The following is a 17,072-nucleotide window of genomic DNA, read 5'->3' on the forward strand; positions in this document are numbered from 1 at the left end:
CCTATCCTCCATGAATTTATCTAGCTCTTTTTTTAACCCTGTTAAAGTCCTAGTTTTCACCACATCCTCTGGTAAGAAGTTACACAGGTTGTGCATTGTGTGAAGAAATACTTCCTTTTGTTTGTTTAATGCTGCTACCTATTGATTTCATTTGGTGACTGCTAGTTCTTCTATTATGGAAACAAGCAAATAACTTTTCCTTATTTACTTTCTACACACCAATCATGATTTTCTAGACCATATCCCCTTTAGTCTATTTTCTAAACTGAAAAATCCCAGTTTTATTAATCTCTCCTCATACAGCAGCCATTCCATACCCCTAGTTATTTTTGTTGCCCTTTTCTGAACTTTTTCTAATGCAAAGATATCTTTTTTGGGATGAGGTGACAATATCTGTATGCAGTATTCAAAATGTGGACGTACATTCAAAATGTGCTCTCTTGAGCAAGAAAGCTCTGATGGCCATTTTAGCCATCAGGCTTTCTTGCGCAAGAAAATAACGTTGCTGTCTACACTGGCCCTCTTGCGCAAGAATACTTGTGCAAGAGGGTTTATCCCTGAGCGGGAGCATCAGAGTATTTGCGCAAGAAGCACTGATTTTGTACAGTACAAGGTCAGTGTTCTTGCGCAAATACTCGTGGCCAGTGTAGACAGGCGGCAAGAGTTTGCGCAAAATCTTGCCAGTCTAGACGCAGCCATAGAGTAAAGGTTTTCAGAGATCTATTCACAATGACTCCAAGATCTCTCTCTTGGCTGGTAATAGCTAATTTAGTCCCCATCATTTTGTATGTATATTTGGGATTATGTTTTCCAATATGTATGCATTACTTTGCATTTATCAGCAAAAAATTCATCTATCATTTTGTTGCCCAGTCACTTTGTTTTGTTGAGATCCTCTTGAAGCTCTTCACACTCTGCTTTGGACTTAACTATTTTGAGTAGTTGTGTATCATCTGTAAATTTTGTCACATCACTGATGACAGATCATTTATGAATATATTGAATAGGACTGGTCGCAGTATGGACCCCTGTGGGACACCATTAGTTACCTCTCTCCATTCTGAAAACTGACCATTTATTCCTACCTTTGTTTCCTACCTTTTACCCCAGGGTGGGGATCCTTTTTGGGTCGGGGCCCACTAACCCACAGAGATGTCAGCAAGGGGCTGCACAAAAGTGAGAAGCAGAAAAAAAGTGCACACACACAACTGGTTGTTTAGCAGGCTTCCTGTTTAGCAGGCCCCACTGATTGCACTGGTTGTTTAGCAGGCTTCCTGCTTCAGATGTAGTTTAAAAAATGTTTTAATATTTACAGCTTTACAATCTACACTTCATCTTAGCATTTTTCTGTCTAGAAATATATACTGTAAATAGCTTAATGGGGGTAGGTGTTTTGGCTTGTTGATTTTCTCTGACAGACAGAAAGATCTTCTTATACATATAATATATTTACTTGTTATCTAAAAATGGTTCTCTAATTATTAGATTTTTTTTATTAATTATTTCATGTAAATAAGTTCTCATTTTATTTTACTTGGTGGACTTGCCTTCGCTGATTCAAGCAAACAACTCCTTTTGGGTCTAATTCTTTTTACAATGGCTTTATACTAGTGGGCTACGTCTACACTGGCCCCTTCTTCGGAAGGGGCATGCTAATTTTGAACTTGGGAATAGGGAAATCTGCGGGGGATTTAAATATCCCCCGCAGGATTTAAATAAACATGTCCGCCGCTTTTTTCCGCTTTTTTTCCGCTTTTTTTCCTACTTCAAAGTAGGAATAAGAGATCCTCCGGAAAAGGGCTTTATTCCGGAGGATCGCGCCAGTCTAGATGCTTTTTTCCGGCTTTTCGCCAAGCCGGAAAAAAAGCAGCGGCCATGTTTATTTAAATCCTGCGGGGGATATTTAAATCCCCCGCAGATTTCCCTATTCCCAAGTTCAAAATTAGCATGCCCCTTCCGAAGAAGGGGCCAGTGTAGACGTAGCCGTGTAGTACCATTGACGTTCAAGAAGTACAGATGTAATTAGAGGAGAATTAGGCACATTGACTTAAACTGAATTAACTGACTTCCCATTGAAATTAATGGAAGTTTCTTGTGCAGCAGGCCATGGTTTCAAACCTGCTTGGGCAGTGGGAGCTAAACAGGTAAATTGTCCGAGGCTCCATTTTTTTTTTAGAAGGCTTTCAAACCAAGTAGTGTTGTGATCTATCAGGTGGGCTCATAGCACCACTCAGGTTTGGCTCAGCAATCCCTCCATCATGAGAGGGACAGATAGGCAAATTTGAACGAGTGGCATTGCAACCGATTGTGTCAGATCCCAACAACTAACTGAAATTTTGCCTAGACAACCTCTCTGTCATGATGCAGGGGTTGCTGGGTCAAATTGAATGGAGCTGCAACTCTACATGCCTGGTAATAGTACTCCTGTGAGGTAAGTGCAGGGTGGGCTTGCTCTCCAATACCTCCCCTTGCCTCTTCTCAGCGGCAGTTAGTTTGAGAAGGGTGGGGGACCTTATTTTAAGATTATGCTCTGGACCCAACAAATTCTATGAGGTCCTGGTCTGACTGATGATTACATGAGATTTCAAATGACTTTTTGTTAACCATATCGATAAAATGTAGATTAACATTTCTTCATTGGTGTAGGGTGACCAAGGTCAGAGAGGCATACGTGGATTATCGGGACCGACCGGAGTACCTGGACCTGCCGGTGCTAAAGTACGCTTAGTTTTATACTGTATCTTTATAACTGAGGTTGCAAGCCAAAGCTCTAGCTCAGGGGTGTCCAAACTTTTTTCAAAGAGGGCCAGATTTGATGAAGTGAACATGCGTGAGGGCCGACCATTTTGCCTGATGTTGTTTGAACCATTAAAATTAAATGCAAATTAACTATTTTATGCAAAGGTTATTGCAAACGGCATACTTTTCATTTCGTCACATGGATGACAAATCTAAACAGGTGTTAAATTACTCTGCCTTTCATATCTGAAGGCCAGATGGAAAAAAAAAATCCAGAAAGCTGAAATATATGTCAGGAACATTGTAAAGTACATTACATATTATTGGTAATAAAGGTTGTCTGTCAACTTTTAAGTTCAAAAAATATGAACAGGAACATAACACCAAGTATACATGTTGTGTCCAAATATATTTATAACTGATTTAGACCAACTGACATTAACTGAGATTTTACAATGTATTCATCTCAATACATATGGATTCGTTGGGGGCCATAAAAGATAGATATTGCCAAATTACCTGTGGGGCCATATTAAACCAGAACACGGGCCACAATTGGCCCGCGGGCCGGACTTTGGACATGCCTGCTCTAGCTCATCAGTTGAGGAGAGGGTGGGGTGAAAAGGCCATTGCCCCCCACACACACTTTTTAAGTAGGGGAGTCCATGCCCCTCCCCCAGTTTTGAGATCCTGAAGTCAGGCACAGCGGAAGTGAGGGAGGAACAGAGAGTCCAAATCTTCTTCTTGGCACCTGACTGAACCTAGGAGGTATAATAGCAGAACCCCTTCCCTGCTAGCATGGCAGAAAAGCAGTCAGGACAAATCTGAGAGACTGCAATGCCATGCACTCTCTCAGCTTTGACCCAACTCATGATGGAGGATGTCCAGGCCAATTTTGAGTGTGTGGCATAGCAACGTGGTACATGGGGTTGCAACACCAACCAAATTTGGCCCATTTTGATTGTTTCTCCTCACACACACTTCTGCAGTCCTTCTGTGAACCTGGAGCTGATTTGTCCTGTGCAACAAAAATAACTGCAGTGCCATTATTTTTCTTCTGCAACAGATATGAATGACCACAAAATACTCTCTGCATTTAATGCAAAACTCATTTCTATAACTCAGTAAATTCTTTATATAAGGAAACATAACACACCCACTCGCATATACAAGCAAATATTTTAAAAAAACCTTTCAACTAATCCCACTTCTTTTCTATAGTGTGGGAAAGAAGAGGAAGATTATTGTTATTTCTGTGTTTAAATATTTGGGGGATACTTGGATAACATGCTGATGGGACTGTCTTAGGGTACGTCTAGACTACATGCCTGTCACCAGAGGCATGTAGATTAGGCTACCAGACATAGTAAAATGAAGCGGCGATTTAAGTAATCGCCGCTTCATTTAAATTTACATGGCTGCCGCACTGAGCCGACAAACAGCTGATCAGCTGTTTGTCAGCTCAGCGCGGCAGCCATGTAAATTTAAATGAAGCGGCGATTATTTAAATCACCGCTTCATTTTACTATGTCTGGTAGCCTAATCTACATGCCTCTGGCGACAGAGGCATGTAGTCTAGACGTACCCTTAGTCTAACAGACTAATTTAGCTACCCCTCTGAAACTCTAGTCTCAGTAGATACATATAGAAGTGACAAGGCTTGATTTTCCTCTTATTATTTACACTGGTTTCATGTAAATGTAACTTCTTTGACTTTAAGTTACTCTAAATTTACCCCAGTAAGAATGTGAAGAGAATCAGGCTTATCACCTTTAGCAATTTCATGGTTTTCCTTCAGCTTTCTGAAGTTGTGATGATCACAAACACTCAAGAGGAGGAAAATTGAAAGTGGTAAAATAGAGACAAGAACACTTAAGAAATCTAAGTCGTGTATTTTGAGATGGGAAGATTGTATTTTAAAACAATAAAAGTGGCTGAATTTCTTAGTATTGAGTTGATTCCAATAGTAAAGCCCATTGAAAGTCTTCATTACTCCAATATACTTGGTCTAGAACCTGTAGTGCATTAGTATAAGGATCTTCTAATTTGAAACACTGTACAATGAACTAGGAAAAAATCCAGTTTTACATTGAGAAATCAGTACTATGCTGGTAACCAGTCTAACTGCATTGGTTATAATGTCTCTGCGATCACTTGCAATTTGTTTAATAGAACATTTAAATATCTTTCAAGAAATGTTGCTACCCAAGAGCTGCTCAGGCCCATCTCTCATAAAAATCCATTGTACTTTTTTTCATTTGCTATAGGGTGAACCTGGTGGACCAGGACGTCTTGGAATGCCAGGCCTTCCTGGTCGAGCTATTCCAGGACCAAAGGTAACATCTGCCCTCCAAGCTGCTAATGTTTATGATAATCAACATATGGAATATATTAAAAGGTTTACCTGGCATTGCTAGGGTTCTTAACTCAAGTAAAGTTTTGTTTTTCTTCATTTAAATAATTGTTCTGGGGTATATTGGGAAGGAGGGGTTCAGTATACAGGCTGCTCCAGGGAAAAAGTACAACCCCAGCCTTTTCTTATCACAGCAGCTTGGTGCCAGATGAGAAGCGCTTGTCCACAGCTACTGCTGCTGCAGCAGGCACAGCAGGAGGAGTTGTGCATTTCTTTCAACTGGGAGACAGACAGACACACGAACAGACAAACTCTCAGAAACATATAGGCTACATCTACACTATGGCTGTGTCTACACTGGCATCCCTTCCGGAAAAGGGATGCTAATGTAGCACTTTGGAATAGGCAAATCCGCGGGGGATTTAAATATCCCCCGCGGTATTTGCATTAACATGGCTGCCGCTTTTTTCCGGCTTGGAGATAAGCCGGAGAAAAGCGCCAGTCTAGACATGATTCTCCGGAAAATAAAGCCTTGAAAGTCGGAATAAGAGATCCTCCGGAAAAGGCTTTATTTTCCGGAGAATCACGTCTAGACTGGCGCTTTTCTCCGGCTTATCTCCAAGCCGGAAAAAAGCGGCAGCCATGTTAATGCAAATACCGCGGGGGATATTTAAATCCCCCACGGATTTGCCTATTCCAAAGTGCTACATTAGCATCCCTTTTCCGGAAGGGATGCCAGTGTAGACGTAGCCTATGAGTTTTCTCTCGGCAAAAAATATGCTGAGGGACTCATTTGCATGAGTCACAGTCTCATTTGCATATTTTCTGCCAATCTGTTTTTGCGCTGGGGTTTTTGCGCAAAAACAAGCAGTATGGACCTTTTCTTTTTGTGCAAAACTTCTTTTTTCCTCAAGATCGGGGCATCTTGCACACTGCTTGTTTTTGTGCAAAAACCCTAACACAAAAACAGATCAGCAGAATAGACACAAATGAGATCGCGACTCACGCAAATGAGTCCCTCATTAGTATATGTTTTGCTGAGAAAACTCGTAATGTTGATGTAGCCATAGTAGATAGCTGTCTCTTTCTCCACCCCTGCTGGCCCAATGGGATTATATCTATTTTGGTCCCCATCTCTGACCCCTTGTTCCCCTGTGGTCATTCTGCAGTATACCTGTCCCTCTTGCCAGACCCCACCCTTTCCATTTTATGAGAAGCAATCAAATTCCAGGCACATCCCATTGTCCTGGCACAACCAAGCCCTCACCTTGCTTTAAGTTATAATAAGAGGAAGCTGCATACCAAATTTGGTGTTTGTCTCATCATTTAGGAGTTCTTGACCAAATGAACTTATGGATGGACAGACAGACAGAGCACATTTATAAAATGTATAGTAAGATTAAACATGCACTGAAGAATGAGGTGAGCTAATTAAACTAGGTTATTTGTTTTCTTAATTATAGGGTGACATCGGGTTACCTGGTCCTGCTGGCCCAGTTGGAGAACCAGGAGTTGGGATTCCTGGCGCAAAGGTAAACCCCAAAATGATAGACTAAAGTAAAAACATAAGAGAACCCAAGCTTGGCCTTACCCGATTAGTAGAACAGCTGGTAACTTAGGACAGCAAATACTGTATCCCATTGTGGATAACTGCAGTAGTTTTGCAGAGTCCCTTAAAGACCAGGAAAAAAAAAGATTTAAAACCATCTTTACTCATCATTTTTTAAACAACCATTTGAAAACTTGAAACCAAAATCTCAGTTATTGAATGTGTTTATTCTTCCAAACCACAGCAGAGTTTATTCAAAATATTTGGGTTAGGCTGTATTAATATGTTTATTTAACTGTTGATAAAAACGTTGCAAACAGAACATCAAACAAAATAAGTTGTTTAACTCTTATTATTCAAGTATTTCTGTCTATTCCTAACATCCCCATTACTGTACTTTGAGCAGCTACTAAGAATTTTAAATAGATTAAAATAAGAGTCTGCCATATTTTCTTTGTAGCCAATATGAAAAACAGTTTAAGTATTTTCAAAGATATTTGCATGTTTTGTTTTTCGACATGTTTGGGTGGGTGTGTTGTGTTACAAATGTGAGTAACTAATCCCAGGGATAGTTAAATTTAAAAATCAACTTTGTTATAAATTCTGAAAATGATAAAGTCTGTCCTCATTCTCCTGAAGAGAGATTGTGAGTTCCATAATCTGGGACCTGCTTCTGGAAAAGTTCTGTCATTGGCACTTACAGGCCTCCCCATGTTGATGGACAGTTTAATTGTTCCATAGATGTTGTAAGGAGCCATGACCAGAAAAAGAGAGACAACCTCTGAGCTAGCTAGAGCGAACTGCATGGAGAACTTGAGCTTTCTATGTTTATTGGGAAGCAAGCACAGACAGCAGAGCACCTGGTTGATTGCAAAAACTAATGCGACATGCACATAGATCGTTGCATTTTTTTTCGGGATTGGGGGGGAGGGCTTCATTCCTAAATATAAATTGCAGGAAGATCACCAGCGGGACCGTGTCAGAATCCAATAGTTACCAAGACCACAGAGCAGATGCTCTTGAAAGTGAGAGATTAGATAGGAGAGGCAAATTAGTACAAACACATCCCTCTTGTGCCCAGATGCCTTCAATGCTTCATCTTTAGCCAGCTGTTCCTCATTCAGGTGCTGTTTTGGGTAGATCTCTAGAAAGCTGAGCAATGGTGCTGTTGATGTCAAGAACACATGGAGCTGGGTGTTATTCCTATTTCAGATTTTTCTCTTTTTGTTAACTGTGTGCCTGTGACAGTCTCTTAAGTACAATTAGTCTGAGACCGCTTTTGTCTGTGGCAGTCTTCCACATAGTGACAGGAGAGTGAAAAACATTTTAAAATACAAAAAAATGAGATTTTTGAAACCACATGAAAGAACAGGGAACTTAAGGACAGAGTATCTGAAAGTACTTTAAAAACATTTTTCTAAAATGACTGTCTTTCAGGCTCATAGCTTCCCTTTAAATCCTCTGTTTTATCCACAGAACAGGTACAACATATGTAATGGTAGTGCTTATTTTTTCCCACTGCTCTGCTACAGTTTAGCAGCCTTAGCTGCAGGTATTATCCTATGCAGCTAGAGGGAAACTCAGTCTCTATACCTCTCTGCTGACATTGTCAATAAATGTGCCAATTCTGAGCCCAATGCTGGGAGTTGCTAAATGCCCTCAACTCCTACAGGGACATGGAGTGGTGGTATTTGAAATGTAGGTATTGGGAATTGGACTAAGGCCCTCAACTCCTTATAAATAGGCCACCAAATTGTTGCAATATATGGTAAGTACAGAGCCTTTGGCCCTGATTTGAATTGGCATCCTAGAAATGAAAGGCCCTGTAAATCTTAAGAGCCTTTCAGTTCCCTAATTTTAGTCCATTATTAAATCATCTGTCATTGACAAACTGATATATACATATAAAATAAAGCTGGTATTGTGTGCCAAATCTTGCAGAGGCGTTTCATGTTTGTGAAAACCCACCTGACAGTAGTTGTATGGACATGCACTTGAACTATTTTTCTGCTGCTTTCAGGGTGATCGTGGTCATCCAGGTCCACCTGGTCCATTTGGGCCAAAGGGAGACGGTTATCCAGGCCCTCCTGTAAGTAGATAATTTTTGACGTGCCATTTGTGAACAAATAGACATGACCAGATGAAATTAGCCTTGATGGCGGTTGCGCCACAGGAAATGTATGGGTCTCTTAGGCTCATCTGCTATAGAGGCTCATCATAAATTTTGTTTGCAATCAAGAGATTACAAGTGGGAAATTTCTAATGTCATCACTGGGGTTTCAAGCAGAATCCTTAATATTCTAATGCAGGGCTGCAACTTCCCTTCTCTGTCCTCCCCTCTGTTCTCTGATACAACACTTAATCAGTGAGCCAGGGAAATTCTTTCAAGCTCTGGCATCATGCTATAGTTCTGAAAAGCAGATCTTGCACAGCAACAGTACACCAATGGGAGCTATTGAAGGCTATCTCTACACTACAAGGTTATTTTGAAATAAAACTCCCAAAATAACTATTTCAAAATTGTCCAAACTACAAATCCCTATCAAAATAGCGCAGATCTATATTGAAATAGTATCCATATTAATTGGAACCTGAGTCGCATTTAAAGTCCCCCAGAAGCACTCCAGGCAGGGCACCAGGACAGCAGTCACTGCCTGCTGCCTGAAGCTATCTGAGCATTGTACTTAAAGGGGCTCCCTTCTACGGCCATGTCTCACTCTTCTCCATTGCCTACCTCCTTGAGGGACAACATACACCACGCTGCATGCTCTGGTTGCCCTTGTGGATGCACAGCACTCCAGCCATGGAGCCAGACCTGCTGCCGAGAAGTTGCCAGCTCTTAGACCTGTTGCTGCACCTCCTGACACAGTTAATGCAGGCTGCCCTTGGAGAGCTGCAGGAGCATGATGACCAGCCCGGAATGGGGGGCACCTTCACCCAGGGCCAGATGCTCTTCATGCACCACATTCCCTCCCAACCTCCCCTGCACACCGTGCACCACCTTTTCTGGTGCCAGGAGACCACTACCAACTAGTGGGACCAGATTGTCACGGAGCGGTGGGACGACCAGCACTGGCTCCAGAACTTCCACAGGAGGAGGGACACCTTTCTGGAACTCTGCGAGTGACTTGCCCCTGCTCTCCAGCTATGGGACAACCACATGTGACCCACCAGTCCCCTTCCCCTCCCCCCAAAAGTTGCCATCACAATTTGGAAGCATTCCACGCTGAAGAACTACTGCTCCATGGGGAACCAGTTTGGCATGGGGAGATCGACCGTTGGGGCTGTGCTGATGCAGGTTTGACTCTCTTTCTGTCCTCCCAGGAGGGTGATGAACTACTGTAATGGGGTTCCCTAGAGAAGGGGAAGGTGGAATCTCCCTCCCTGCAAGTTTTTCAGTCCTGCCTTCACAAATCCCTGCTGGGGATGGGGTAGTTGGGGTTGCTTCTGGTGTGGGAAGGGGCTTGGGCCTGGGAAACCTCCCGAAGGCTCTGACAACTCTGATTCTAGGTTCCTATCATTCTACAAATGTTGAGGGCTATCAACAGCATCCTGCTGCACAGGGTCATCACCCTGGGTGACATGGACTCTATCGTCACTGGCTTTGCTGCCATGGGCTTCCCCAACTGTAGGGGAGCCATTGATGGCACCCACATCCCCATCCAGGCCCTCGATACATCAGCGGGAAGAGGTACTTTTCAATGGTACTGCAGGCCCTCGTGGACCACTGGGGCCAGTTCACCAACATTAACATTGGGTGGTCAAGGAAGGCGCATGACGCCCGCATCTGTAGGAACTCCAGCCTTTTCCAGAAGATACATGCTGGCACTTTTTCCCTGACTGCACCATCAGGGTTGGGGAGGTGAACATGTGCATCTGCATCATGGGCAACTCAGCATATCCCTTGCTTCTACATGGGTTTATGAAGCCCTACATGGGACACCTGGACCCCGCCAAGGAATGGTTCAACACCAGGCTCAGCAGATGCTTCATGGTGGCGGAGGGTGACTTTGGCCGCCTCAGAGGGAGATTCTGGTGTCTTCTCATCCGCTTGGACCTCAGCAACCAGAACCGCCTCCAGGTTGTTGTGGCCTGCTGTGTTTTCCACATTTTGTGCAAGAACAAGGGGGAGACTTTGCTGCTAGAGTGGGGGACCGAGGCAGAGCGGCTCACCAGGGCTTTTGAACAGCCGTGCACCGCTTCCATCCAGCAACCCCATCAGGGATGTCCTGAGGGAGAGTTTCAACCAAGGCCAGCTGTGACACTTTCCCCCGAGCCTCCTCCAAAAGGGCCTCTGCACCTTTCCTCCCCTGCCCTCCATTCCCCCCTCCTCTCTCCTGCAGACCAAATTAAAAAGACTTTTTGTTTGAAACAATAAACTCTGTTATATTTATTTGGGGACTATGTAACTGGGGAGGATCTGGTGAAAGAACCTGGGAGGAGGGAAGAGGGGCTCAGAGATGGGGCCAGGACTGGTGTCAGCTTTGGGTGTGTTGGGAGGCCATGCCTGCCTGAAAGGTCCCACTGCCTTGTGTGTGCGGTAGGGCAGGGGGTGGGGGGACTAGGAGGAGAAACTGCGGGGGGACAGGGACAGATGTGGGAGGGACTTGGGGGTAGTGGGTACAGGAGGGACTTGGGGAGAGCAGGTGCTAGAGGGGCAGCTGCTGGCGGCAACCAGGCACTCGACAGCGTTGGTGTATGCCATGCATATCACCTTGTGTTGCCAGGACTGTTGCTCCCAGATGGTGCGGCATCGCTCCCACTCAGTACAGCACTCCTGGCGGTCCTCCTCGAAGTTGTGGGTCAGGGACTGGAGGTACTTGATGTGTTCCCTTGCCAGGTTGTCCTAGGGTTGCCTCCACCAGCGACTCTTGCAGGGTCATGCTGAGGGCGTGGGAGGCGGTGTACGTGCCATGCTCGCTGCTGGTCCAGCTGTGAAGAAAAGCAAGAAGGGCAGTCCTCCCAGGAGACACTGTGAATGAAGACTGGCCCTAATAACTGAGCCAGTACCGAAGGTCTGGGTTCAGACAATGGTGATGTGCTTTGAGCAAGACCATTTGTTGCCTTCACAGCAGGCACTTTCCTGCAGGGACACGGACATCCCTGGGGAGCCTCGCTACCTCCATGTCCCAGGGACAAGCAGGAATAGGAAAATGCCAGCCAAGCCAGGAGCCTGTGGGCGGGAGGGGGGAGAACGGAGTATCTTGGCTTCCTTCTGTGACCCACACACACCAGAGGGAGAACTTCTATCCCTGCCTGCTGGAGGACGGGGAAGGGAGTGTTGGGGGAAGTGTGTGTGAATAGCAGAGGCCACTTTCCCTATAAAGTGCTACAGAGGTCCCCTTCCTCCTCCTCCTCTGCCTGGCAAGTTCCCATCTGGGGGATCAGTGTCCTCCGCCTTGGCGCACTTCACCAGGAGTTGATGCTGTGCCATGAGCCTGTGCCATGTGTATCACTGCTGTGTGTTTCCATGACCCTGGCCTCCTTAGTGGTGGTTTGCGGCGGGAAGGTGACTGTGACGGAGTGTACCAACACTGCTCTGACGCTCATGGAGTTACATTAGCCCAGCTGGCAGAGAGCCTCCTCCCCTCAGTCCTGTTGGGCATGCTCCAACTGGAGACTGAGTATAAAGGCTTCTGGAGCAGCTCAGTCAGGGCTGACTGCTGAAGGGGAAGGAGACATTGAGGGAGCTCCAGGGGAGAAGTGCAGCTCAACTAGGCAGTGGCAACTGGGCCGAGAGGTGCTACCAGAGAAGCCACAGAAGAAGAGTGAGCATATGGAGAAGACATCTGCCAGGTACCTCTAGGAAGTAGCCCAGGGTGGGGAATTGCTCCCCGAGCTCTCAGCGTGTTGCGGCAGGATTCCCCACTGAGCAAGCAGTGTACAGTACCACCGCCAACATGGCCCTGGGCTGGGACCTGATGGAGAGGGAGGACCCAGATCCTCCTATCCCCTCCTTACATATCTCCCTGTGGGGGGGAGATTTACTACTGCTGTATGGACTTAGGCCACAGTGTTGTAATACCCTGACTAAAAGGACTTATACATGGACTAAGGCAAGGCCACTGGACCATATTACTCTGCAGAGGGGGACTTGTGTATGCTTACTGAGGCCAATGGGCCGTAATACTCTGAATACAGGGACATGTATATAAATGGAGGCCACTGGGCCATGATACCTTGAATACAGGGGCATTTACATTGGCTGGGACTGCTGGGCCATAATACCCTGCACACAGGGATGCGTATGTTATCTGAAACTGCTGGACTGTAACACCCAGGAGTAGCCCTAAATGAACTGCTGGCAACTGGTGCCCTAGGCGAAATGCACGATTGGTGCCCCCGACTCCTAACCCCTCAACGGCCATTTAATTAGGTGCCCTAGGTGACCAACTTGTTCGCGCCTATGGACGGGCCGCCACAGGTAACACCCTGAGTAAAGGCATGTTTATATTTACTAAGGCCATTGGGCTGTGCTGTAAATACACTCCATGATTGCGAGGTCACTCAACCAAGAGAATAAAGTCGAGGGGCCTCGTAGTGCCTGTCACCCCTCAATGTGTCCCACCACAGAATCTGGAGTGAGGCAGGCCTGTCCAGGAGCCCTATGATAAGGAGTGATAGGTTCCTGGGTGGTAGTTTCATGGGGCCAGGGGCGGATATAGGGCAGGGTGAATGGGGCGGCCGTGGCAAAGGGGGGGCCCTGCGGAGTTATGCTGCCCGGGACCCCGCAAAACAGTCAGCTGCCCCTGCATGGGGCTGTGTGCTGTGGACTGGCACTCCATGTACACTTGCGTGCACAGCCTGTTGTGTGATTCCCCCATCTGAGAAGGCTGAGTGAAGAGTGTGCAGCCCCTTGCAGCCTGCCGCCTGCCCCTGCGTGTAGATAGGCAAAGGAAGAGAACTCACCTGATGTGCCTTCCCCAGCACCATCCAAGCCCTGGGAGACATTCTGGGAGCAGGGCACTGGCTCCAGGGTGATGATCACCTCCTGCCTGGTGGGCATCATGTCCAGGCTGGCCTACTGCTTCTCCTTTTCCTCCTCCTCCTGGTCCACAGTCCCACCATCCTGGAGGACAGGAATGTCCAGGCCAGAGTCCATGATTGGGGGGGGGGAGACTGACACCCGCCTCCCTCCCAGGATGTCATCCAGTTGGGAGTAAAAGTGGCATGTCTGGGGTGCCACTCCAGATCAGGAACTTTGTGCCCGGGCCCTGGCGTAGGCCTGATACAGTTCCTTTATTTTCATCTGCACCTGGTCATGGATGTGGGTGTGCCCCTTCTGTGCCAAGCTTGCAGCCTTCTGGCCACAGACGTCAGCATTCCTGCACATGGTGCAAAGATCCTGGAGATTTGACTCCTCACCCCAGAGCTCTGTGAAATCCAGGATCTCTGCATAGGTCCATGTTGGGGCCCTCTTCCACCCCTAGTCAGGGGCTTCTGAGGTGGCTGCTGGTGTGCTTGCAGCCGTGGGTTGCTCAGAGGGATTGCTGGGTCTGCCATGGCTGCAGGGAAGGCTGTGCAGGGTCCTGCAGTGTGGCACTATGCAAGCAGGGCCTGCCACAAGCCCTTTCCCTCTACCTGCAGCTTTAAAGCCTGCAGGGGAAAATAAACTTTTGAGTTTTGAGGGGTGTAGTCAGAGAGGCCACCAGGGCAATTGTGTGAAGCCCAGAAGATCACTTATTTTGAAATAAGCACAGTTGTGTTGTCCACACTCACCCTATTTTGAAATAGCAATTTCAAAACCGGTGTTATTCCTCATGAAATGAATGCCTGTTATTTCAAAATAAGAAGCCCATAATTTTGAAATAATTTAAAAATAACGTTCTTACTTTGTGAACACTCACCTTGTTATTTCTAAATAATGTGAAATATTTCAAAATAACTATAGTGTAGACATGCCCAAAAGCATCAAGCCTCAGAGAACTCTTACAAAAACAAGGCACCACATCACCATTAAAGAGCAAAGTAGAATGTATGTTCCTCTGCGGTTGGCCATTTTTGAGGACTTGTGTGAAGGGGAGGGGACAAAGAAATGGCCTTACCTCCTTCTTATCCCTCTAAGCCACTTTTTCTGGCTGTGAAGATGGTTAAAAGAGAAGAGGCTCCTTGTTTCCTCATCTTCCTTTGCATAGGCATGAGTCAGGCACAGTCTGACACTTAATCACATGCATACCTGTAAAGTGCAGCAACATGCACTGCAGAAACTGTCTGTTACATGACTATGTGGTAACATTACAGAGTGTAATGAACATTTATTCTGAATGAATCCCTGAATGTAGGGATGATGGACCAGCACTCATCTGCATTCTCTAATATTTCTAATACTTAACAATTAGAAAAGTTGGTAAGTGTCAAAATGTTGTCAACTGAAGTTAATACATGTCAAATTAAAAACTTTTATCATATTTTCTTGTGCATTTGTGAAATCTACTGCTGGGATTTCCTTGCATCTGTATCATGGTAGCAGAGAATCCTGTATTTCCAAACATTCATACAGTTCCTGTAGACTTCAGTGCATGCTTTTCTAAGGTAGAATTGAATGTGTTATTATTTACAAGGAAAGGGTGTCCCACAAAAACACAACCCATCATTTCTAGCTACGAGACATACTAGTTTGCCAGTATTTTGTACATCCGGTTGATGCAGCCTCAGATTAGATTAACTGTCTGTCTGTGTGTGCCTTCCATTTTAGGGACTTCCAGGTCTTCCAGGAGCTCCTGGTGAACAAGGCCCCGAAGGATTTGGATTACCAGGACCTAAGGTACAGGCCATTAAACTCATATATAAAGCAAATTGTCCTTTACAGAGATATTATTTCCTTCAGATAGGTTATATTCAAAATGCAGTCAGATATTTTCATCCCAATTTGGTTTAGTATCTAAAATATCCCTTACAGAGATTTCTAGTTTGTGGAGAGAAGGTGTACTTTTTTCATGTATTATTGGATATATTCTTCTGTATTTTTCAAAAGTATATTGGTTGATCACAGACCAAATATTCTACTTATGCAAGGCCGTTAAAGCCCAAGGGCTTTTCATTTTCTCTTAAGAAGACACTTGTAACCAATTTAGAGTAGAAATAATTATAATTTGCCTAATGAAAATCTCAAGCAGCTTTCCTGATGGATACTAGTAATTATTAAATGAATAGTCCATGGTCAAACTGGGGAAGGACAATGAAGGGCTATTAGGGACTATTTGCTCAAATGGAAGGAGCTCAAAGAAATCTATAAAACATAGGGAGAGCCCAGATTCTGCTCCAGGTGAAATCAATGGCAAAATTCCATTGATTCCAAAAGGCACTCGATCAGCTCTATAATTAACAAACGTGTAACACTGCTATGTTTTTAGATATGACGTAGTATCACCATAAATGTAATTGCCCTTTAATGGTGCACAGTGGTACATGTATTATCTGCTGTGTTTCATTCTTTCATTAAACATTGCTTCAGAATTCAGTTATCCCTGTCAGAATTTGATGCCAGTTAAGTGTTAAAAATAATCTTTTAGCCCTTATAGGTCTTTCCAATGACTACTGAGTATACAAAGCACAATTGGATATCACTTTACTATTCTATGAAGGTCACCTAGAATGTCCTGACAATTGTTGAGATGGAGGGGGGGAGGGGAGGAGCTGGCAAGGAGATTTCAATTATACTTTGATGAGATTTCCACAATTATTTTATCGCATTTTATCCTTCTTGGCATAAAACTCCCTCCTAATGTGACCAGGATCCTGACTGTTCCAGGCCCAAGAGAAGAAAGAGTCACTAAATAATGTGCAGTCTAATTCAGCTCCCATTAGAGTCAAAGGAAAGACTCCCATTGGCTCTGTGGCAGCGGGTTCAAACCCTGGCCACCTCATAATAAGAGTACTGACTTTATAGTGTAGTCATGGCAAAAGCCATTTGCGCCAGTTAAGGAGCTAGTCTTTTGCTCTTCAGTAAAACTGGACAACTTGCCAGTGCTCATTCCTAGTTTAATATATTTTTTGTGACCCATCTTGCCCTGCTCATTAGTCAGCCTTGTTCAGACATGTGCTTTGGTATTTAACTAAGTCTTCTATGTCCTTTTGTCGCCCTTTGAGCATGCAGACAATGGAAATAATAAAAAAAGTGAAATTCTGATATTCACTTGGGGCAGATGTAATTTCCCAATTTAATGGGTGCACTACACTCAGTTATACAATAAGTGTGGTGGGGAGCCCAAAACTATAGGCGAGTGTCTTCTACTCCTTGGGATGGACTGAACTCCTCACTCTGGGCATAGTGAACTGGCACAAAGGGTCAAAATGTCACTCAGGCAACCACCAAATCTGAGTGGCACTAAATCACAGTGATGAGTGTGGACAGCTTGGCCCACTCCCACACACAGAAAACATCACTGAGTGTAGGTTGGGTTAAGTCTTCACCCTCCCTAGTCTCTCAGT

The 17,072-nt window shown here is 44.9% G+C and overlaps 1 protein-coding gene across 1 annotated transcript in view; it reads left to right on the forward strand.

Moving 5' to 3' along the window:
• The window catches only part of LOC102444776 (uncharacterized), a 100,448-nt gene that overhangs the window by 60,955 nt on the left and 22,421 nt on the right, over positions 1-17,072 (forward strand). Inside the window, exons 21-25 of the mRNA XM_006110461.5 lie at positions 2,647-2,718; positions 5,007-5,075; positions 6,556-6,624; positions 8,662-8,730; positions 15,337-15,405. Of these exons, the coding sequence (XP_006110523.1) occupies positions 2,647-2,718; positions 5,007-5,075; positions 6,556-6,624; positions 8,662-8,730; positions 15,337-15,405 (348 nt within the window). The remainder of the gene's footprint in view (positions 1-2,646; positions 2,719-5,006; positions 5,076-6,555; positions 6,625-8,661; positions 8,731-15,336; positions 15,406-17,072) is intronic.

This window comes from Pelodiscus sinensis, chromosome 7 (genome assembly GCF_052426305.1).
Source record: "Pelodiscus sinensis isolate ZL-2025 chromosome 7, ASM5242630v1, whole genome shotgun sequence".
Taxonomy (NCBI): domain Eukaryota; kingdom Metazoa; phylum Chordata; order Testudines; family Trionychidae; genus Pelodiscus; species Pelodiscus sinensis.